At 42.8% G+C, this 22937-nt stretch overlaps 1 protein-coding gene across 5 annotated transcripts in view; it reads left to right on the forward strand.

Annotated features, from left to right (window-relative positions):
• LOC134205089 (headcase protein) overlaps nucleotides 1–22937 on the forward strand; it is a 288226-nt gene that overhangs the window by 54178 nt on the left and 211111 nt on the right. For 4 of the 5 annotated variants that reach the window (XM_062680003.1, XM_062679999.1, XM_062680001.1 and 1 more), the window contains one exon: nucleotides 21806–21902. In XM_062680003.1, the coding sequence (XP_062535987.1) occupies nucleotides 21806–21902 (97 nt within the window). Of the gene's footprint in view, nucleotides 1–13715; nucleotides 14224–21805; nucleotides 21903–22937 lie in introns of those variants that run through there. The other variant, XM_062680004.1, reaches the window with a different exon arrangement.

Genomic DNA, 22937 nt, shown 5'->3' on the forward strand with positions numbered 1-22937 from the left:
TCCTTCGAAATTCGAAGAATTTCCTTCGAAATTCCGAAGAATTTCCTTCGAAATTCCGAAGAATTTCCTTCGGAAATTCCGAAGAATTTCCTTCGGAAATTCGAAGAATTTCCTTCGGAAATTCGAAGAATTTCCTTCGGAAATTCCGAAGAATTTCCTTCGGAAATTCGAAGAATTTCCTTCGGAAATTCGAAGAATTTCCTTCGGAAATTCGAAGAATTTCCTTCGGAAATTCCGAAGAATTTCCTTCGGAAATTCCGAAGAATTTCCTTCGGAAATTCCGAAGAATTTCCTTCGGAAATTCCGAAGAATTTCCTTCGGAAATTCGAAGAATTTCCTTCGGAAATTCGAAGAATTTCCTTCGGAAATTCCGAAGAATTTCCTTCGGAAATTCCGAAGAATTTCCTTCGAAATTCGAAGAATTTCCTTCGAAATTCCGAAGAATTTCCTTCGGAAAATCCGAAGAATTTCCTTCGGAAATTCGAAGAATTTCCCTTCGGAAATTCGAAGAATTTCCTTTGGAAAATCGAAAATTTCCTTCGGAAATTCCGAAGAATTTCCTTCGGAAATTCCGAAGAATTTCCTTCGGAAATTCGAAGAATTTCCTTCGGAAATTCGAAGAATTTCCTTCGGAAATTCCGAAGAATTTCCTTCGGAAATTCCGAAGAATTTCCTTCGGAAATTCCGAAGAATTTCCTTCGAAATTCGAAGAATTTCCTTCGGAAATTCGAAGAATTTCCTTCGGAAATTCCGAAGAATTTCCTTCGAAATTCGAAGAATTTCCTTCGGAAATTCGAAGAATTTCCTTCGGAAATTCCGAAGAATTTCCCTTCGGAAATTCGAAGAATTTCCTTCGGAAATTCCGAAGAATTTCCTTCGAAATTCGAAGAATTTCCTTCGGAAATTCCGAAGAATTTCCTTCGAAATTCCGAAGAATTTCCTTCGGAAATTCGAAGAATTTCCTTCGGAAATTCCGAAGAATTTCCTTCGGAAATTCGAAGAATTTCCTTCGGAAATTCCGAAGAATTTCCTTCGGAAATTCCGAAGAATTTCCTTCGAAATTCGAAGAATTTCCTTCGGAAATTCCGAAGAATTTCCTTCGGAAATTCGAAGAATTTCCTTCGAAATTCCGAAGAATTTCCTTCGGAAATTCGAAGAATTTCCTTCGGAAATTCGAAGAATTTTCGAAATTCGAATTTCCTTCGGAAATTCCGAAGAATTTCCTTCGGAAATTCCGAAGAATTTCCTTCGGAAATTCCGAAGAATTTCCTTCGGAAATTCGAAGAATTTCCTTCGAAATTCCGAAGAATTTCCTTCGGAAATTCGAAGAATTTCCTTCGAAATTCGAAGAATTTCCTTCGAAATTCCGAAGAATTTCCTTCGAAATTCGAAGAATTTCCTTCGGAAATTCCGAAGAATTTCCTTCGAAATTCGAAGAATTTCCTTCGGAAATTCCGAAGAATTTCCCTCGGAAATTCCGAAGAATTTCCTTCGGAAATTCCGAAGAATTTCCTTCGGAAATTCCGAAGAATTTCCTTCGGAAATTCCGAAGAATTTCCTTCGGAAATTCCGAAGAATTTCCTTCGGAAATTCCGAAGAATTTTCCTAAGGAAATTCCGAACAATTTTCCTTCGGAAATTCGAAGAATTTCCTTCGAAATTCCGAAGAATTTCCTTCGGAAATTCGAAGAATTTCCTTCGAAATTCGAAGAATTTCCTTCGGAAATTCCGAAGAATTTCCTTCGGAAATTCCGAAGAATTTCCTTCGGAAATTTCGAAGAATTTCCCTTCGGAAATTTCGAAGAATTTCCCTTCGGAAATTTCGAAGAATTTCCCTTCGGAAATTTCGAAGAATTTCTCTTCGGAAATTTCGAAGAATTTCCATTCGGAAATTTCGAAGAATTTCCCTTCGGAAATTCCGAAGAATTTCCCTTCGGAAATTCCGAAGAATTTCCGTTCGGAAATTCCGAAAAATTTCCGTTCGGAGATTCCGAAGAATTTCCGTTCGAAAATTCCGAAGAATTTCCGTTCGAAAATTCCGAAGAATTTCCCTTCGGAAATTCCGAAGAAATTCCCTTCGGAAATTCCGAAGAAATTCCCTTCGAAATTCCGAAGAAATTCCCTTCGGAAATTCCGAAGAATTTCCCTTCGGAAATCCAATCAGTTTTCCGATGTAATTACGAATAATTTTCCATGGAAATTTTGCTGATATTTCCGTTGTGATCTCGAAGAACTTTCCAAGAAAACTCTAAAATGTTCCTCGACTAAATTCCGATCGGAATCTGCAGATGGAAATACTATGAACTTTGATCAATCATCAAACAATTGTGAACCCATTTGCTACAAGCTAAGGGCAGTAGCTGTGTCCTTCTCCAATCAGAAATCAGTTCAAACGCACGACCAAGAACTGCAACCTATGACAATCGATCATCGTCACCCATCAGTGGTGCACGACGCCTTCGCAGTCCCACTCGAAGTCTAATTCACCGCGATCTCCCTCTCGGTGATCGTTTGATTCAACCGGGTACAACAATGTTGCGCGTACCGATTCAGGGTACCGAAAGAGAGCTCCCCCGCTGAGCTGGCTGACGGGAGTCACCGATTGACTGTCACACGGTGAATATTGGAGTCACTGATCATCGAACGCAGAAAATCTGCCGGCATAAACAATTATGACTGCTGCTGTCGCGCGATGGAATGTGGGTTTATGGCAGAAGGTGTCAAAGACGGCCGCCGCCGCCGCCGACCGTGCGGTTGTCCCCCGCCTGCAACCACCTCCTTCCTAGTTGACAATGGCGTTAACGCCAGATAGTAATAAATCTTGATAGTTATTCGTTTTTGCCCGTTGTTGTGCTTGATTTTCTAGGAGGGCAATGATTAGCATCTCCAAATGAGGTTAAATCAACGGAGGCTGGCTGCGCGGTGGAGGAAACGTGTTTTCAAGGTCGCATGCGGATCGAATTATGTGACACTTGTCACAATAACTGCTCGCCAAATTTAATTTCACATCTCGTACACAAAAAGCGAGCTAAACTTTGCTTTTAATTACCCTAACTCACGTGGCGGAACCGTAAAAATCTCATTCCGGCACATTCTCGTTTACGGCCAAAGAGCATAAAGCTGACGATGAATTTCCGCAAACAAACGAAGAACTGCTCGCTCACTTCACGAATCATCTTCGCCTTACCAGCGGAGCTGTACGCGAGCGTAGCAAAATCGTGATCCAACACACCACTTTGTGTGTCTACGACATTGTCACGTACCGAAAATTGACTCCACTCTGCCCCGATCAACTAATTATTCCACAGCCATCGCGCGCAGCCGGACGACGAACGTCGAACCGTGCCTAATTCATGGTGCTGCCGAGCCGGGCCCGGGATCGATAGTAATGGCGACTTGTGATTTTCAATGGTCAATAAATTATCGAAATTAATTGCGTCGCCCGAGTTGGTTGTTTCCTTCTAAGAAGTCAAGTCAGAATTGAATAAATGCTAAAATTCTAAGCGCGGGATGGATGAACGAGACGACGTTTGGATGAGCGCGCCGCGTCAGCTCAGCAGTAGCGTGATCGATTCGTGGTTGCGACAACGAGCAGGGCCCGTTTCCGTCCTCAGCCAGCAAACAACACACACACACGGTCCACTGTTTGGGGAACTGGAACGATGCGATTATAAACAAACATATGGTCCCCCGCCTCCCCGCCCGGTCTGTTTTGGTGATAAAACCGGGCCCTCTGCGCAATTATTGCTCCAAGTTCTCCACATGGTGATTGGGGCGGAGGAGGAGGGGGTAACAGTCCGTATTTAGATTAGAGACACGACTCTATCGCGGGCGCGCACCCTATTCCAAGACGATCGTGAATGGGATCGATTGTTCTCTGTGAGGCGGACGGACGGATGACGGACGAGAACACTTCTGTTGTCCAAGATGATCATGTCCAGGCAAGCACACGGCCTAGTCAGATTCGTTCCAAAGCAGGGGTTAATATGTTTGTTTATTTTCCTGGGGGGAAGCAATAGATGCTGAATCGAGTTCTTTTTTTCGTGCAGGAAAATATGTTTTCGGAACGGGTGAAATTACATCACACAGTGTCACAATTGGTTGGGTAAATGTTGATTGGAATGCTGATTTATGTGGCTAATCTAATGTTTTGAAAGGGTAAATGCGGCAAACAAGCGAATTACATTTAGTTTAATTCGGGGTAATCTGGGAGCATCTATCAATATATCCTTTATACTTAACTGAGCGTGCTACTGAGTCAAGTACGAGACACCGAAGACGATGCTACTGTTGAGATCGAAATACGAGAGCTCGTCAGCAATTTGGACGCAAACTAATCCGCCGCGTTATCCTTCAGGTCGAACAGAGACGTAATAACCAACAGCACTTACAGATTAGACAGTTGTGATGGAATGTCTTCTAATTGGAATCGGTAGTCCATGTAAGTCCAAGAGTTTTGACTGTTGGATCAGGAAGGAAGGAATAAGAACTAACGTGGCTTATTCAAGGGTGTTCCAACTCGTTCTACCACTTGGACCCACCAGACAGTCTCGTCTGAGGGACTGGCACCTGCGTACTTGGTACTTGGTTGATACTCGCGTACCAGTGATGCTTCGCTCGCTACGACCTCTCAAAGCGCCAAAGTATACTTCGGAAAAATCGATCTTCCAGATGAAAAAAGATTTGCTGAAACATCTTCTCCACGTTGGCCATCAGCATTAAATATTTGCTTCATGCGACTTTGAAGCATGATCGATCGAAATTCTTCTTGGACAATTTGGCCCACCAGCAAAGCATAATTCAACAATACTCCTGACGTCGTTTTGCATGACGCATTAAAGACCACACGAACCTTCATGATAGTTCTAGCCTGTTAGTTGTCGGCTAATCCGCACTCCGTGCTTATAAAATGCCTATAGGCGGTACCTCGTGACACTCGCTGATCCTCCAAACGAAATACCGACCGTCGTATTACCTGTAAACCGACTGTTGAAACAAATTTTCACAACTTTGCTCTTCGGTGGAGAGAAATTTCAAACTAGCCAATGACGGCTTTGGCAGGTTTTGTTCTATTATTGTCAGGGAGGTTTTTATGGCTGATTATGCTCAAACATGCTAAACATTCTTTGCATATCAAAGAATATTGTGGCCAAATTTCATAAAATTCGGTAGACAAAAATCCCCCTGCCAATAATAGAACAAAACCTGCCAAAGCCGTCTTTTCCTCTACTATCCTCTCCGCTAGCCCAAAACCATGCAATCAACGTTTTCAAAGATGCTGTAGTTGCTGTGCTACAGTTTTGCTCCGCATACTACCCATCCGAAACCGACTCATTAAGTCTCGGCTTTGGTTTGCGGATGAAAATCCGTTGAACAGATTTGAAGAAATCAAATAAGAACTCGATGCCCGCCCTAGGATTGAAAAAGGCTGGACCCCATCAGGCATCTTCCATCCGTTAACTTTCATCGTTGGCAAATCCGCAGAGCCAGACAATTCACGCTCAGAGAAAAATCCGTAATTCTTGAATGCACAATTTGCTTGGATTCTGTGCTTCACCTTTGTAGCTGCTTGATCTGATCTATATCAATTACCGAGATGTTCACTTTTATTTTGAGCGTCCTCAGTCGTTGGATCATGAACCGTTCGACGATTTCATTGCTTTCAGAATCAGAGCGCTCAGAATCGAAAACGGGTTGGCCTCGTAATCTTTCACGATAATGGCCACCAGGCCGTAGCCAGAAGTACATGGGACGGAAGCTTAACGAGACAATTCTTGGCTTTGTGACACGGTCGGAAGAAATTTCTACAGTTCGACCTCAACACCGCATCACTTTCCCGGTTAACCGTTGAAAAGAAGAGCAATTCTTCAGTGTTTGGTTCTCATAACAAACCAAAACGATTGTACGGAGCTATATCTGGCCTAAATGACGACTTCTGCTATATTTATTAGTACCATCTTCGATCATGTCGCACAGATTGCTTCCTTAATAGCCAAATTATTTCAAATCTCTAATCCTAGCACTAAACACATTTTTGAACAGAATAAAATCTAACTTGTGACAAACATCGTTAAAAGAACGCAAACATAAATCAAAACAATAATTGTGACCAAAGTTCTGTGAAAAGGGATCACAAATAACGGCGAGTTTCAAAATCTGCGAGAAGGAACATTCCAACGTACGAACTCCAATAGCTCGGGACAATCCATATTCCCTGTTAGGAGGTCGAAGATAAACCAGCTCCGCTTTTTTAGGCGCCGGGCGGAAAGAGGCTCCAAGTCAATCAGCTTGCAACGACTTGGATAGCTCGAGAGGTTAAATGGGTCGTTCCAAGGTAGCTGTCTCAAAGCAAACCTAATGAAGATCTTCTGAATTCGTTCGAGTGCCAGCGTACGAATCAGGTAGCATGGAGACCAGACTAATGAAGCGTATTCTAAAATGCTCCGTACCAATGAGCAGCAAAGTGTTGACACGTAACACATCAAATTTGTTGTTGAACGGTTTTTTTTTATAAAGCCATGCTTTCTCATTTCTAAAATCTCACTTTTTCGAATGAGCAACGAGGAAAGTTAAGTAATAAGTGAGACGTCTCACTTCTCACTTGACACTCCTTATTTCTCACTTTCACAGCGAGAAGTCTCATTTTCCACTTCCAATTTCTCGCTTCACTTTCTCATTAGTCAAACAACATTTTCAACAGAACGGCATTATCGGTCAAAAAACTTGTTTGTCCAAACGACTTCTCCGGTCAAATGATTTGTTTTGCCAAACGGGGAAGGGTCGATTGACCGAAAGTCATCTAGACTAAGTGCATTTGGCCGAAACGGTTATTAGGCCGACAACAGTTTGGTCGAAAATGGAATTTGACCGTAAGTGGTTTGAGTAAAATGCTTTCAGCGTGTGTTAATAGATTCAACCCTCAGCGTGTCAATCGGCGAGCAGCAAGCCATGACTCTGGCTCTTCTAGTGAGATGCACACGGCGTGCACACGCATCCACGGAGAATGACTTCGTTCCGGCCATTTAGGCCACACTTTTTGACGATCCTGCCAGTCTATTTTTTGGATCCTGTTGCTGATTTCATGAGGTGAGTTGAATTCAAGTGGTTAAATTGTGATCAGTGATATATTTTAGTTTGCAAAATCACAAGGCGCGTCTCGAAGACCGTCGGAAAATGGTTTATGCAAAATCACAAAACGTGTCTTGAAGACCGTCAGGAAAATGGTTTGTGATTTGCAAAATCACAAAACGCGTCTCGAAGATCGTCGGAAAATGATTTGTGGTTTCCCAAAAACACAAGACGCGTCTCGAAGACCGTCTAAAATGGTTTGGTGTAGATTGCCTGCGCAATACTCCTACCTTTAACAACCTTGTGCTCGATTGGAACAACTGATTTGACAGCAAGCGCGCCGTTCCAATTTTGACACTGCATCTCTTTGTTATGAGTGCAGCCTCTTAAGTTTGGTGGTTTGCAAAATCACAAGACGCTTCTCGAAGACCGTCAGCAAATGGTTTGTGGTGGCGCGTCCGAAAGACCGCTGGAAAAATGGTTTGTGATTTGAAGAACATCAAAGCCTCGTCTGGAAGACCGTCAGAAATTGGATTGTGGTTTGCAAAGTCACAATGCGCGTCTGGAAGATGTGTGGAAATGGTTTGTGGTTTAGAAAACTATGAGGCGTGTCTGAAAGGTGGCCGAAAAAAATGTATTGCAGTTTGTGAAACTTCAAGGGGCGTACGGAAGACCATCGGAAAATGGTTTACGATTTAGAAAATCTTAAAGTCCTACGAGCATTGATTTTGGTTAAAACAAATTTAGATTTCATGAAGCCACTTGGCGACGTTAGTGTACATGAGGTTACTAGTTGAGCTATGATATAACGAAATCTGAGAGAAATGGAAAAATATTCTATTGGATTGGATTTGGATTGCATTTGGATTGGATTTGGATTGGATTTGGATTGGATTTGGATTGGATTTGGATTGGATTTGGATAGGATTTGGATTGGATTTGGATTGGATTTGGATTGGATTTGGATTGGATTTGGATTGGGTTTGGATTGGATTTGGATTGGATTTGGATTTGGTTTTGGATTGGGATTGGGTTTAAATTGGATTTGGATTGGATTTGGATTTGATTTGGATTGGATTTGGATTGAATTTTGATTGGATTTGGATTGGATTTGGATTGGATTTGGATTGGATTTGGATTGTTTTTGGATTGTTTTAGGATTGGATTTAAATTTGGATTGGATTTGGATTGGTTTTGGATTGGTTTGGTTTGGATTGGTTTGGATTGGATTTGGTTGGATTTGGATTGGTTTGGATTGGTTTGGATTGGTTTGGATTGGTTTGGATTGGTTTGATTGGTTTGGTTGGTTTGGATTGGTTTGGATTGGTTTGGATTGGTTTGGATTGGTTTGGATTGGTTTGGATTGGTTTGGATTGGTTTGGATTGGTTTGGATTGGTTTGGATTGGTTTGGATTGGTTTGGATTGGATTGGTTTGGTTGGTTTGGTTGGTTTGGATTGGTTTGGATTGGTTTGGATTGGTTGGATTGGTTTGGATTGGTTTGGATTGGTTTGGTTGGTTTGGATTGGTTTGGATTGGTTTGGATTGGTTTGGATTGGTTTGGATTGGTTTGGATTGGATTTGGATTGGTTTGGATTGGTTTGATTGGTTTGGATTGGTTTGGATTGGTTTGGATTGGTTTGGATTGGTTTGGATTGGTTTGGATTGGTTTGGTTGGATTTGGATTGGTTTGGATTGGTTTGGATTGATTTGGATTGGTTTGGATTGGTTTGATTGGATTTGGATTGATTTGGATTGGTTTGGATTGGTTTGGATTGGTTTGGTTGGTTTGGATTGGTTGGTTGGTTTGGATTGGATTGGTTGGATTGGTTGGATTGGTTTGGATTGGTTTGGATTGGTTTGGTTGGTTTGGATTGGTTTGGTTGGTTTGGATTGGTTTGGATTGGATTTGGATTGGTTTGGATTGGTTTGGATTGGTTTGGTTGGTTTGATTGGTTTGGATTGGTTTGGATTGGATTTGGATTGGTTTGGATTGGTTTGGATTGGTTTGGATTGGTTTGGTTGGTTTGGATTGGTTTGGATTGGTTTGGATTGGTTTGGATTGGTTTGGATTGGTTTGGATTGGTTTGGATTGGTTTGGATTGGTTTGGATTGGTTTGGATTGGTTTGGATTGGTTTGGATTGGTTTGGATTGGTTTGGTTGGTTTGGATTGGATTTGGATTGGTTTGGATTGGTTTGGATTGGTTTGGATTGGTTTGGATTGGTTTGGATTGGTTTGGATTGGTTTGATTGGTTTGGATTGGTTTGGATTGGTTTGGATTGGTTTGGATTGGATTTGGATTGGTTTGGATTGGTTTGGATTGGTTTGATTGGTTTGGATTGATTTGGATTGGTTTGGATTGATTTGGATTGGTTTGGATTGATTTGGTTTGGATTGGTTTGGATTGGTTTGGATTTGATTGGATTTGGATTGGTTTGGATTGGGTTTGGATTGGATTTGGATTTGGTTGGATTTGGTTTTGATTGGATTTGGATTGGATTTGGATTGGATTTGGATTGGATTTGGATTGGATTTGGATTGGATTTGGATTGGATTTGGATTGGATTTGGATTGGATTTGGATTGGATTTGATTTGAAAATGTTAATCAATCGAAAAGATCATAAAGTCAAAAATTTAGTTTGGCCAAATAGGTCATTTGACCGAAATAGGCGTTTGGCCAAAATTTTCTTTTGGTAGAAAGGCGATAGGGTTTCTTACCCCATTCCCGGCCTAACATGCGTACGACTGCATTATTTGATTGATATTTATGACAGGAAGCAACAGACCTGAATTTTGTGGGCTGTATAATACTGCAATGGGGTTCACTTCTGCTTAAAAAATAGCTATTCGTGCTAAATATCGTTCAAAAAAGCTTTTATTTGATTTAAATAAACGAGGTGCAGCACTCATTTCAGGCATAGTGATTTGCCATTCCGGCATACATAAAAACCAGTTCCCGGCCTAAGCAAAATTTTACTCAATCTCTCAACATTTTACTCTCATTCTCTCTCGGGACGGTAGAAAATGCGACGTAAACAAAAATATGCACGTTCCACGACAACAAGATGCCAGATGGTATTATTCATAATCATTTTTATTTGGTTGAAAAGATATATTTACTCATCCAAATTTCTTCCAAATACTTAAAAACAATATTTTTTTCACCTTTTGCAATCGAGAGAATTATAAATAACATGATAGCGTCAACGTATTAGACAGTTTTCCTATTAACGATGTAGGATCATTTTCATAATCCTGGCTTCTTGGCAGCACGGTACGGCTAGAAGTTCTTGGGCCGAGGTGAATTTTTGTTCGGTTTGAGAATACATTTTCAAATGTATTCTAGTATGTTTATATAAGTTCTAGTGATAGTGATTCTAGTGATAAGATTGAAGTGCGTGTGTTTAGCATTATGGTGTGGTGATTAAAAGCTTGAAGCAATGATTGTATCGAGCACTGTGACGATTTTCAGGTAGGTGTTTATTTGATGATACCGTTTTGTAGAAGTTGAAAAAATCACTTCGGCTCAGTGGTGTGGCATCGGAGAGCAAAATTTTGAAACCGACATTTTTATTTTCTACAATTGGATCAATTAGGAGTAAAATAAGTGATTGGAAAATATTGAGTATTGTGAAAAATAAATGGGAGACTTTTTAAAAATTATCAATCTTAAGCCTACGGCTTCCAAACAGTGTAAATCATTAGTTTTCTGTGCAGTGAGCCGGGAACCGGGTCCATAGGCCCAAGTAGTGATTTACCCTATATACTAGAAGTGAGAAGTGCAAATGAGGGGTTAGAAGTGAGAAGTCTCTTCCCTCACTTTTCACTTCTTATTTCTCTTCTTAATTTTCAAAGTTAGTGGTGGAAAGTCGTTTTACTTCTCATTTCTTACTTCGTCCATTCGGCCAAACCACATGTTCGGGCATATGACCTGTTCAGAAAAATTTAATTTTCATCTTGACGGAATGTTCGGTCAAACAACTTTTTCAGCTATATGACCTTTTCGATCAAATGGCAGTTCGGTCTAATTGAATTTTCGGCCAAATGACCTGTTCAACCATATGACTTTTTCGGTCAAACGGCATTTTCGACCAAATGACCAATTCGACAAAACGACTTTTTTGCCCAAATGGCTCTTTCTGTCGAGTGATCATTTCTGCCAAACGGTATTTTCGGCCAAACAACGTATTCGGCCAAACGACTTTTCCAGCGCAATGACTTATGGCAAAATGGGCTTTGGCCCAATTGTTTGTTCGGCCAAATATAATTCTTCCAAATGGCTTTCGGCCGGATAGCTTTCGGCCAAACGGCCCTCTCCAATTACGACCAAATGACTTGCGGCCAGATGACATGGCCTGATGGTTTGTTCCGTTAAAGGACATATCCGGCCAATCAGCTTTCGGCCTAGTGACCTTCAAAATTTATGGCAAACGGCCTTGCCTCGAATTTTCATGGGAAATTCGTCTGAATTTCCGTTTACAAAAAATCACGAAAAAAATGTCTTAATTTTGATATTAAGAAAATTCATTTGAATTTTCACAAGAAAATCGTCCGAATTTTCATGGAAGATTTGTTTGAATTTAAAAATTTAGAGCCAAAATGTTGCTCGCTGAAAACAAAATATCTCAACGTCTTAAAAGTGCTGAACACGATTGACCTTCAATGCAATCCCGCCGGTTTGCCCGTTCTCCCCACATTCCCCACATGAGAAAGCTTTCTTCCTTTCTAAAGACAGTCTTCATCCTCTTGGAGAGGGCTACCGCGACGGGTGCTTGGCATCACCCAATCCTTAGCTGACCACCATAAAGTGTAATTAAGCGGCCATTAACTCACAGAAGCGCACCACACCGCAGACACTACGAGTTGCGAACACTGCCCCAAATGACGGAAACATGCAACGTTTTCTTTCTTTCTCCCCTTCTTGGATCCTCACCCATGTGAACTTGTGCGCGGGTTCGGGGTGGGTGGATTGCTGTATACAACACATCATAATGTGCGAGAGTGCAACAATCTACGCTCCTTGGCAAGGACGGTTTATAGGAAAGCGCAGACACCACCAGCCAGCCAGCCAGCCACACCAGAATGAATCTATTGTTACAAGACCATTAATCATTTGATTTTCTGTAATAAATTTAGCCATTTTCAAGTTTTTGCATCGTTAGCCATGCAGAGCCACCTCTGCTGATCTCGCCGTCTTTCACCGACCGACCGACCGACCGAGCAGCCGGAGGCGATGTATAACAGCCGGAGAGCGGTTCAACAGAAATGACGAACAGCTTGAGGTATGGTGGAGGGAGGATTGCAAGTGGCGATGAAGTGGCGAAAAAGCTTGTCTAGAACCATCCCACCGAGCGAAGGTGGCCCTGTTTTTGTGTCTGACGGAACCACTTGTCGGTGTAGTTTTTTATATTCAGATTGTAATATTGGGAAGCTTTCAATCAAAAGTCTACTAGCAGTTAAGGAATTTCTGTTGTAAATTATGGTAGAAAGCAGTTTTGCTAGATTGGGATTCTGTTGGAAATTTATGGAAAACGCCTTCTTCCGTTTTGATCTATGACCATGAAAGCTTTAGAACCTTCATTGAAACAATTTTTCGATCGAATTGACTGGTTTGATCAAGTTTGTGTTTCCTTTGCGACAATCTCTAGAGACTCTGCAACAGTCAATGAAAAATTGCCATCTGATGTTTCGGCTGGCTAGAAATAGAAAACATCATACATGGAGGTGCATGGCGATGAAACGAATGAAGTGTTTCATAAAATTTGAAAACGTTTTTCAAATGTAAAGAAACAACACCTTGCCCGTTTCTTATTCCGAAGGGAGACGTGGGAACGCATGGGAATAGACAAAAATTGTAAACCCACCGCCGTTGATTGGATCAAATTAGTGCTAATTCAATAATTGACGATGACTGAAGCCGCCAAACTGTTCAATCTACAACGACCGCGCGGTAGTCTCAGAGACAGATCTGACCTTGCACGTAGATAGTTGAAGGGAAGAACCACCGTCTTTATAATAGAGCCAAATGGATGAGCAGGCGATTTAGTTTCCAATCCCGGGGGATCAATATATCTGAAGCAAGTTCAAGCTTAATACGAGCAGACTTTGATGCCCCTGTGTTGTGATGAAAGTGGTACGTCGCAATTACCGCCAAGGTCGCGCGCCGCTTGTCGCTCGATCCCACATTCTCGTTCGCTCGTTAGCTCTGGCGGCGGCCATGTATTCTTTGTCGTCAAAGCCATGAATCTCTCGTCGCCGCCGGTCCCACCGATCCGCAAAAATGCATTAGAAGTCCTCCAAAAAAATACGCCAGAAAAAGATTACAGGCTTTTAAACGTTCTCAAATTTTAATGGACCGTGCTAAAAATAACACCGCGGCGTCTGTTCGCCAAAATATAAATTACACACGCGATGGCGCTGTTGGCTTTCTATCTGAAACCGAGAAGCGTCATCGGCGATGCGAAACAAAACAGGAACGAACGGCTGCGATGAACTTGAAGAGAACATCAAAACTGGAACACATTACGAAAGTGAGATGAGATAAAAAAATTTGCATCTTTCGAATTTTAGGAAGAGACGAAGGACGGCGCGTCGGCCGCCACGGCCGCCAATGACATCTGTCAGTTCGCTGTCAGCCGGTGTTCGCGGTTTTTACGCTGCTGCGCTGCGCATGTTTTTCTTTGTTTTTATGAGCGTTCAGTTGATCGCTATCGAAGAACCGGTGCGTGCTTCTCACTTAGGTAATCGGCAATGGCTTTGACATTTATCGCCATCCTGTGACGAAGACGGCGATGGGGGACACACATTTCTGATGGTGACATAAAACAGAAACTTAGCTCCAATCGAAAACACAACAAGATCACGCAATCCACAGCGGAATGTTAATGTAAAAAGGCACTTTGAGTGGTGGTTAACTATACAATTGGAGAATAATACGATCGCGGGAGACGCAAAAGGAGAGCAAAGTGCGAAACCAAAGGCGGGGAAAGTGAAAAAGACAACAACAAAAAAACCAAAACAGGCCCCGCGAATGAGTGGAGTGAGTTGCTGTTATCGGCGAGGAACCAGCGAAGCGCATGCAGGTGGTGGCGTTGGCGAAGAACGCGTGTGTGAAGAGGAAGCAAGAAATCGCGCGAGCAGTCGTCAATGTCAAGGTTAAATGTTTGTTATGTATTTTTTTTCGGGGTTTCTTTCGTTTATTTGTCGGCCAAACCCGGCACCAATACTGAGCGGGCGCGTAGCGCACTTGGATCGGAAAAGGAAGTAGGCAAATGAGTCAAATGGCCACATGACGAGCGCTCGCAAGCGAGCCAAGTCGTGCGCTGCGCTTCGGAGCAGCGCCGAGGAAAGGCAAGCGCAGAGCAGAGGTGTTACTTGTGTTGTGGTTCTTCTTTTTCACGAAAAGGCGCAGCTTGTTTTCGAAGCGTGAAGCGAGGAGCAAAAAAACAGCCGGCCAAGTAATGAAACCGATTAGATAATAATGCTTATGGCACTTTGCCGGTTTGAATCATTCTCTGAATCGACAGCGGCACCTCTCGCCTCCTCGGTTTGTGTTCGCTTGCGGTTCAAAACCAGAATTTCGCGAACTCACGCAGACCGATGCAAACTTTTCGCGTTCTTTTCTGCGTTGTTTTGCTCGAAAGTTTTTTTTTTGTTGATGTTATTCGGTGTTCGTTAAGCAAGACTGACGAATTGGCCGGTTTGCACTGTTTACTCTCAACCGCGCTGTTTATTTCGCGTTCCTTATATTGAATAATATTTATTTTCGGGGCTTAATTTGGAACGCTGCTCAACAGCGGCGCGCTCTTGCCCATTCAGTACGATAGGCCCCAACGTGTTTTGAAGTTTGATACCATCAAGTTTTGAGATGAGGTTCGGACTGATACGCATTGTAGACCAGCCAGCGGCATTCGTTCAGAATCGACAATCATCTCCGCGTACCGGCGCGCCAGTTATGAATTGCGGAGTCATTCCACCGATCTGAAATGCTTCGAATTCTGCTCACGTTCTGCCCAGTGCTCGGTACAAAACTATTGTCCTGATGCGATGCGGTGGATAGATGGTGGTCACGACTCCCCGGTTGCCCAGGCTATCAAGAATACGCTCTGAATGTCTGATTGCCCATTCAATGGCCGCGATTCTCACGAAACTAATTTCCATCCAGCAACAGGCCTGACTTCCTCCTTTTAGAACAAAGCACCATCGTTTGTGTGGGGCTTTTTTTCCATAAGAACCACCTGGTTTTGGTGTATTTGTGACCTTGAAGGGTTTTTGGGGGGCTTAGGCGTCCACGCACCGTGGAGCACTTGGCGCTTGCCGTGGCTAACTGACCGTGACATAGATGCGTTGTTAAAACAAGTCGCTCGGCGGAAATTCGTTCTGGGCCGGCTACGGCTGCGTCGCGACTAGCGAGGTAATTTATGGAAGTCAAGCTCTGAGCCGAAAGCCCATTAGAGTTGAGGTGCTTGCTGTGTGCGGTGACGACAGCAGTCAAATGGTTTGAATCCTAAAGTGCCTAACTTTGGCATATTTGAACAAGCGGAAGAAAGAGGGGGCAGGGGGTGTGAGAGACCGATGAGTTATGGGCGATCATCGAGCGTGGCTGACGTGGCTCCACGCTGGTAAATGAGATGTTAACAAATGGAAGTGGATGCTTTGGGAAATGATTTCCTGTTTTGGATTAGGAGATCTATGGCAGTAATAAGATTAGATTATCCATATCTTCATAAAAAAATCGTCTTTAATTAATGGCATAATCAACTTCAAGGTCTTTTCGGAAGATCTTGGAGCCACATGGTCATATATTGAAGTTTCTGATCGATTCAGTGAAACGAGGAAATGACATGATTGCAATCATAGTTGTGTGCGATTCTTTGATGTATAATACAATTCACGTGGATGAGAATCTGTCATAAATAGTAGTTGAATGTCCAGATTAGGATTACGTACTTATTTGAACTTGAAAGTCTTGTAACCGACCTCGGCCGTGACCTTGTGGTACCGCTGTATATGCATTATTGCTTCTCGACGTTCGTTCGAAATTGCTACGAGATTTCATTCACTGAACTGCATTTTTTTTCCAAAGCATACCCTGGTTGGCATGTTTTTCGCAGCTGAGCAACCAATGCGCGCGATATGATAAATGTGCTCACATCTGGCTGTGCCTCCGACTGCCTCTTCAACACATACTGGACTTCCAACCTAATTCGGCTTGTTTACGCTTAGATTTTCCGTCGAGTCCATTTTTTCTCACGCTATCCCCAAACGAACAGCAACGGAATCAACCGTGAACGAAAAAACAACTTTCATTCAGAGCCGGTATTCGAGTTGGAAACTTAGAATGGTGGGTTCGGAATGGAAAATAAAATGAATGTGGGGTTTACTTTATATTCAATGAAATTTTTTAGGTACTGTTTAACTTAAACCATACAGAGATCCGGGTTCGTCCAAGTAGGGGTTTATACAATTATATCCAGGTACTATGAATTACATATTTAGAAAACCAGATTTGCAACCAGACAACAACTGTTTTTAGAGTGACTTAGTTAATAATATAAGAAAAAACCTGAAGCAGCTTTATGAACTGAACCACCAAACCAAAGGCCTGAATTATCTAATCCAGAGAGCCGTATCAACTGATCCAGTGACCTAAATAATCCAAATACCTTGAGTAATTAATCATGAATTCACTAGTCTAAAAAACTAAAAAAAAAACAATGCTGAGTTAACTAATCGAGGGTTTGGATCTTGGTAGAGACTGGCACATGGATTAATTAAATCATATATCCGATTCATCTAATTCAGAGACCGGAATTAACTAATCCAGATAGCTTGATTACCTTAAACAGAATCTAGAATCAACTTATCCAGATAACTACATTGAATTATCCAAAAAACCTGGAAGAACTAATCCAGAAATATGAATTAACGCATTCATAGACCTACCTAACTTTGAGTAAGGGCCGTTTGGTCGAAAATATGTCATTCTGCTGAACAAACCATCAGGCCGAAAGTAATTTGGCCGATAGGGTCATTTGGCTGAAAGGGTTATTAGGCCGAAAGGGTCGTTTGGCCGAAAGGGTCCTTTGTCTGAAAGGGTCATTTGTCTGAAAGGGTCATTTGGCCGAAAGGGTCATTAGGCCGAGAGGGTCATTAAGCCGAGAGGGTAGTTAGGCCGAAAGGGTCGTTTGGCCGAAAGGGTAAATTGGCTGAAAGGGCCAAATGACTGTTTTGGCCAAATTACCCTTTCGGCCAAACGACCCTTTCAGCCAAACGACCTTTCGGCCAAATGACCCTTTCGGCCAAAATGACCATTCCGGCCAAATTTCCTTTTCGTCCAAACAACCCTTTCGGCTAAATTACCATTTCGGCCTAATGACCCTTTCGGCTAAATGACCCTATCCGCCAAATTACCCCTTCGGCCAAATGACCCTTTAGGCAAAATGACCCTTTCGGCTGAACGACCCTTTCGGCCAAATGACCTTATCAGCCAAAAAAACTATTCGGCCAAACGACCCTTTCGGCCAAATGACTTTCGACCTAAGGGTATATTCGGCCAAACAACTTTCGGCCTATTGGCATTCGGTCAAATGGATTTCGGCCGAATGGGTTCCGGCCATATGACCCTTCCTCCTTGAACTGAGGCTTCTTAAAAGATGGCTTCGAGCCACCACGAAAGAAGGCTTCTGGGCATTTTGAAAAGACGCTTTTGAGCCTCTTGAAAGAAGAATTCCAGACCTTTTGAAGGGAAACCTCCAAGCCTCTTGAAAGGAGTCTTCCGAGCCTTCCCCGACTCTTGAAGAGAGGCTTCCGAGCCTCTTGAAGGAAGGCTTCTGAGCCAAGTGAATTGAGGCTTTTAAGAATCTTGAATTGATGCTTCCAAGCCTCTTGAAAGGCGGATTCGAACCACCATGGAAAGAGGCTTCTGAGCATCTTGAAAAGACGCTTTTGAACCTCTTGAAAAAAGAATTCCGAGCCTCTTGAAAGGAGTCTTCCGAGCCTTCCGCGACTCTTGAAGAAAGGCTTCCGAGCCTCTTGAAGAAAAATTTCTGAGCCAAGTGAATTGAGGCTTCTAAGTCTCTTGAATTGAGACTTCCGAGCCTCTCGAAAGTCGGCTTCGAGCCACTTCAAAGGAGGCTTCCGTGCCTTTTGAAAACAGGCTTCAGGCTTTCGAGCCTCTTGGAAGGACGCGTCTGAGCCTCTTGAAAGTAGGCATTTGTGGCTCTTGAGAAGAGGCTTCGGAGCCTTTTGAAGAGAGGATTCCGCAACTCTTGAAGAGAGGCTTCTGAGCCATGTGAATTGAGGCTTCTAAGCCTCTTGAAAGGCGGCTTCGAGCCACCATGAAAGGAGGCTTTTGGGCATCTTGAAAATACGCTTTTGAGCCTCTTGAAGGGAGTTTTCCGAGCCTCTTAAAAGGCGGCTTCCGAGCCACCTAAAAGGAGGCTTCTGAGCATCTTGAAAGAAGGCTTCCGCGCCTTTTGAAAACAGGCTGCCGAGCCTCTTGAAGAGAGGCTTCCATGCCTTTTGGAAGGGGACTTCCGAGCAGACTTCCGACCCTCTTGAAAAGAAGCTTCCGAGATGCGTGGAAGGAGGCATCCGAGAAGTGTAGAAGGCAACTGATCTTTTAGGAAAAAGCCTTCATGCCTCTCAAATGGAGGTTTGAAAGGTGGCTTCGAGTCACCACGAGAGGAGGCTACTGAACATCTTGAAAATACGGTTTTGAGCCTCTTAAAAGAAGAATTCCGAGTCTCTTGAAGGAAAGCTTCCGAGCCTCTTGAAAGGAGTCTTCCGAGATGTTAGAAAACGAGATGTTAGAAGTGAAACATCTCACTTCCTACCCCTTATTTCTCACTTTTTACTTCGCACATCACATTTTTCAAAGTTATGGGAATTTTGTGGTTGGGCATATGAGAATAATAATTTTAGAATCGGTTCCTCGCAGGATATCCAAAGCATTTCCTTGAGGACTTCGTTAGGTTTTTCCTGTACAAAATTGTGACAAGTACCTGGCAAAATGTATGACGAAATTCTTGGATGGATGGAGGATTTTTTGAGTAAAACCATGTAGGATTTTCTGCAGGCATTCTCACTTGAATTCCTAGAAGAATTGTCGAAACAATTCTTTTAGGTACTACTAAAGAAATTCGTGAAAAAATCTGTTAGTAGAAATTTTCCCAGGTGAAATGCCCGAACTCCGAACTGATTTCTTTCGGAAGTGCAGAAATCTAGTAGAAGTTCTCAGAAGCGTTCCCTGAGCTATTTCTTGAATTCGTGTTGAAGTTTTACTACGTGCGAGTTACAGCTACAGCTTGCGTTATTTTACATATTTCCAACGTAAATATACATATCCCATTTCTGACGAGTTTGCTAGAACTGAAGACAAAAATGTTCTTCTTTAATTGTGTAAAAACCTACTGCCGCAATAGTCTTTTCGTAGCTATCGGCGCGGTAAAAAAATATTCAAAAGCGTTCAGGTAACGTTAAGGAGGCATCACACACACCGTTTTTTCCAATCTTTTGTCTCTTTCTAGCATTGTCATCTCGTAGTTTTGGAGCGGCGTATTCCGATTTTCAGTTGTTTGATGTAACTGTAAATGTATCAACATGTAGATTGCGAGTAAGCACGCGCCGGTGTTACTTTCTCAAAATCATATTTGTTGTAGAAAAATATTTAAGCATTAAATGATGAAAATGATGACGATTTGATGATTGTTTGTACTTCCCGTGTCACGTTAAAAGTTTTTATTCGGCAGTGCGCCGATTCATTTTTGACAATGATGGCGTAGGAAAATCTCCAGTGGCGGCGGCGCACAAGATTACATCAAACGATATTTACGGCTGTAGGAATCGTTCGGTCAAATCACATTTCGACCCAATAACCATTTCCACAAAAGGACCATTTCGGCCACGCAGCAGTTTTGGCCAAGTGATTTCTGTCAAACAGCACTTTCGGCCAAATGACGTGTTCTATCAAACGACTTTTCGGCCAAATGACCAGTTCGGCCAAACGAAACTTCCTGTTCCTTACTGCCAAAACATTACATGTTCCGTAAGGCCAAATGACATTTTCGCCCAAATGCTTATCGGCTCTATAACCTTTTCGGGCAAACGTTTAATTTTGCCAGCTCGGATTAACTTATCTCAAGACCGATGTTCTGTTCACCAGTTCTAGTTTTTCAATTTGGAATTTAAACACAGGAACCATCTAGACAAAAATTGATAAAAATATTTACTTGTGGGATAATATTTTGAATCTGTTTAACGATATTTGAATGGTTGTTTGTTTATGATGTATTGCGCCATTCGATAACGAATAATGTGCAGCTTTATTTCATCCCAAATAGTCGTGTTGAAAACTCAACATTCCCTTCTAACGTCCATCGGATACACATGAGGACATACCACCAGCGCCGTCGTTGACAGCCATTTGGACGAGAGCAACGGCGCGGCCCAGCCAGACGTTGTTCGATTCCCTCGAGACAGAGGAAAAAGGCGAACCGAGTGATTCCATTTCGGAACATCAGTCCAAGTGTGAAAAGTCAAATTTATTGAATTGGAAATCGACTGGTTGTCACTCTATTGGTTTTCTGCACCACACCTCCCCGAACTGCTGGCTGCATACGTCGGCAGTGTGCCGTTTGGGAAAATGGGTTTCGTTCCACTGCTGCAGAAGGGCTGTGTAAACAGAAGTGGCGCGACAACTTCGATTGACGACTGTGACGGCTTTTTTTGATTTTCTACAACACTGAAGATCGCATGGTGAGAAAGATTGGCAACTCTGTCAAATGCCATGTCGAAAATAGTTTTTATTTGAAAGTAAATTGGCATCACCATATGATAAATAAATCTATTAACCAGTCCAGGAAACGAAAAGAATAACGTGGCACGCCATTCGGATCAGATTCGCCTGATCGCTTTTCACTGCTGTCAGCACAAATCGACTGCCAGCAACTATGATCTATTACCTCGCGAAATGAAATAATTGCACCGGTTCCAGCTTTACGGGCTCCCCATTCTACTGGGCACCGGGCGGACTAGTTCCATGCGAAACCGTCGTTGTTGTAGCGCGGTCGGTTATGAATCAAGTGACATTCGTGGTCGTGGCCTGGAAAAATGCCAAGGTGGAAACGTTCGTGACAGACACCCGGCGCGTCATTAGACACCTAGGTCATGAGACGAAAGCTTCAGTTTCATCAACACCGCGCTCATAGAACTGTTTCGGATCAGGTCGAAGATCTACCGTTAATTGTCGTCGCTCCGTGACAACAATTAGTCGTCTGAGGACAGGGCCAACGTATACTGGATCAGACTCAGCCAGCTGGCAGCGAAGAATTTTATCACTATCAATAGATTGATTCGTATTAGCGCAGCTGTTGGGCTCAAAGCTTGATGTTCTCCCTCCGACACTGTGTATCAAAGCTTGACATTGCCGAACTCGGTTTCGAATTCCATCACATAAGCATCGCCGATAAGTTGTTTGCCAAATAACCGCTTATCTACCGGAAAGATACCAATATTTACCCACCCGGCACGCGAGACACACCTTTGTTTGACGCTGTTCGGAATGCTGATACTCCACCAATGAATAATTGATATCTCAGTCCAAAACACTCACTCATCGCTCAAGTTTATCGCTCATGAATAAATCAACGACGGCGCACACAAACATACACTCACACACACATATGCATTAACCCTTTTTTGACATCGACTTTTTTTCTCTTCATTCTCGAACAGGGCGACATCTGGCGCCAACGGCATCTTCTCCCGACGGCTGGATTTTTCCTCATTCAACATGCTACCCCGGCAACGGATAAACTCCTACTCGATCAAGGTAAGCAACTTGTTTACATGTTGACTGAATTCTACAAATTCTCAGACCTCGCGCTTATGCATAGCCGTCGCTCGGCTCGGTTCAAAGTGGACCAGGCCGCACCGCTGCTAATCCTAATCCCTTTACCGATTTAGTATTGGACACTAGGATTGCTGTGACAGCAAAAATATGAATCGCCACCGCCGCACGGGTGCTGGCGGTGGTACGGTGGAAGCAAGGTAGCGCAAATTTAGGTCGTCAAAGATCGTGTTGCACCGCCTACTGCGAACGGACGACAAACGCCCCGGCTAATAAATGCCACTCCGATCCCGGTATGTGACGTTTTGCGACCTTTTATAATTATTGCCTTTGTACGTTTTGCACTTTGTTTCCCATATCAGTGAGATAACATTTGTTTTCGGATGGACGAAAATATCTGCACCGGCAGATTAAGATGGTCCTTCCTCTAATTGTTGCTGATTTGCCTACCGGGAAATATTCGCTTCGAAACGATGACATAAGTCGTTTGTTTACAAATGGTTCATTCGTTGTTAACATATGTTACGCGAGAATTATATTTCACGTTCTACTCGGCGTCCGACACCGCGACGCGAGAGGAAACTGCCCGCTTCAGCATTGTTCGAATTCAGTTATCAAATTTCGCGCTGTCAGCAGCGAATCGCTTCCATCGCCGTCGTCCCAGACAGAAAAGTTTCAATTCGAGTACACAAATTGACGACGATTGGCCAGTTCCATTAGAGACCGGCTGCTGTCAGTGTCGATATTTTCTTGTTTTGTCACGTTTTTCCCTGAATGATCGTGATCTGTTAAATGGAGAAGTGCTCCAATGACGAATGAGGAAGTCTACTTTGCTGACTTCCAGCCTTAAGCATTTATGACACATTTACACCGCAACAGCAATTCGCCTTACTAACCGCATTTCTGGTGGAATCTCCGTGCAAATGCGCCAGTGTGCTTCTTTTGTTGTTTTCAAAAGTACAAAAAGATGTTTATCGTTTTAAAATAAATGCACCTAAACAATCAACAATTTTCAAC

The sequence above is a fragment of the Armigeres subalbatus genome, chromosome 1 (genome assembly GCF_024139115.2).
Source record: "Armigeres subalbatus isolate Guangzhou_Male chromosome 1, GZ_Asu_2, whole genome shotgun sequence".
Classification (NCBI taxonomy): domain Eukaryota; kingdom Metazoa; phylum Arthropoda; class Insecta; order Diptera; family Culicidae; genus Armigeres; species Armigeres subalbatus.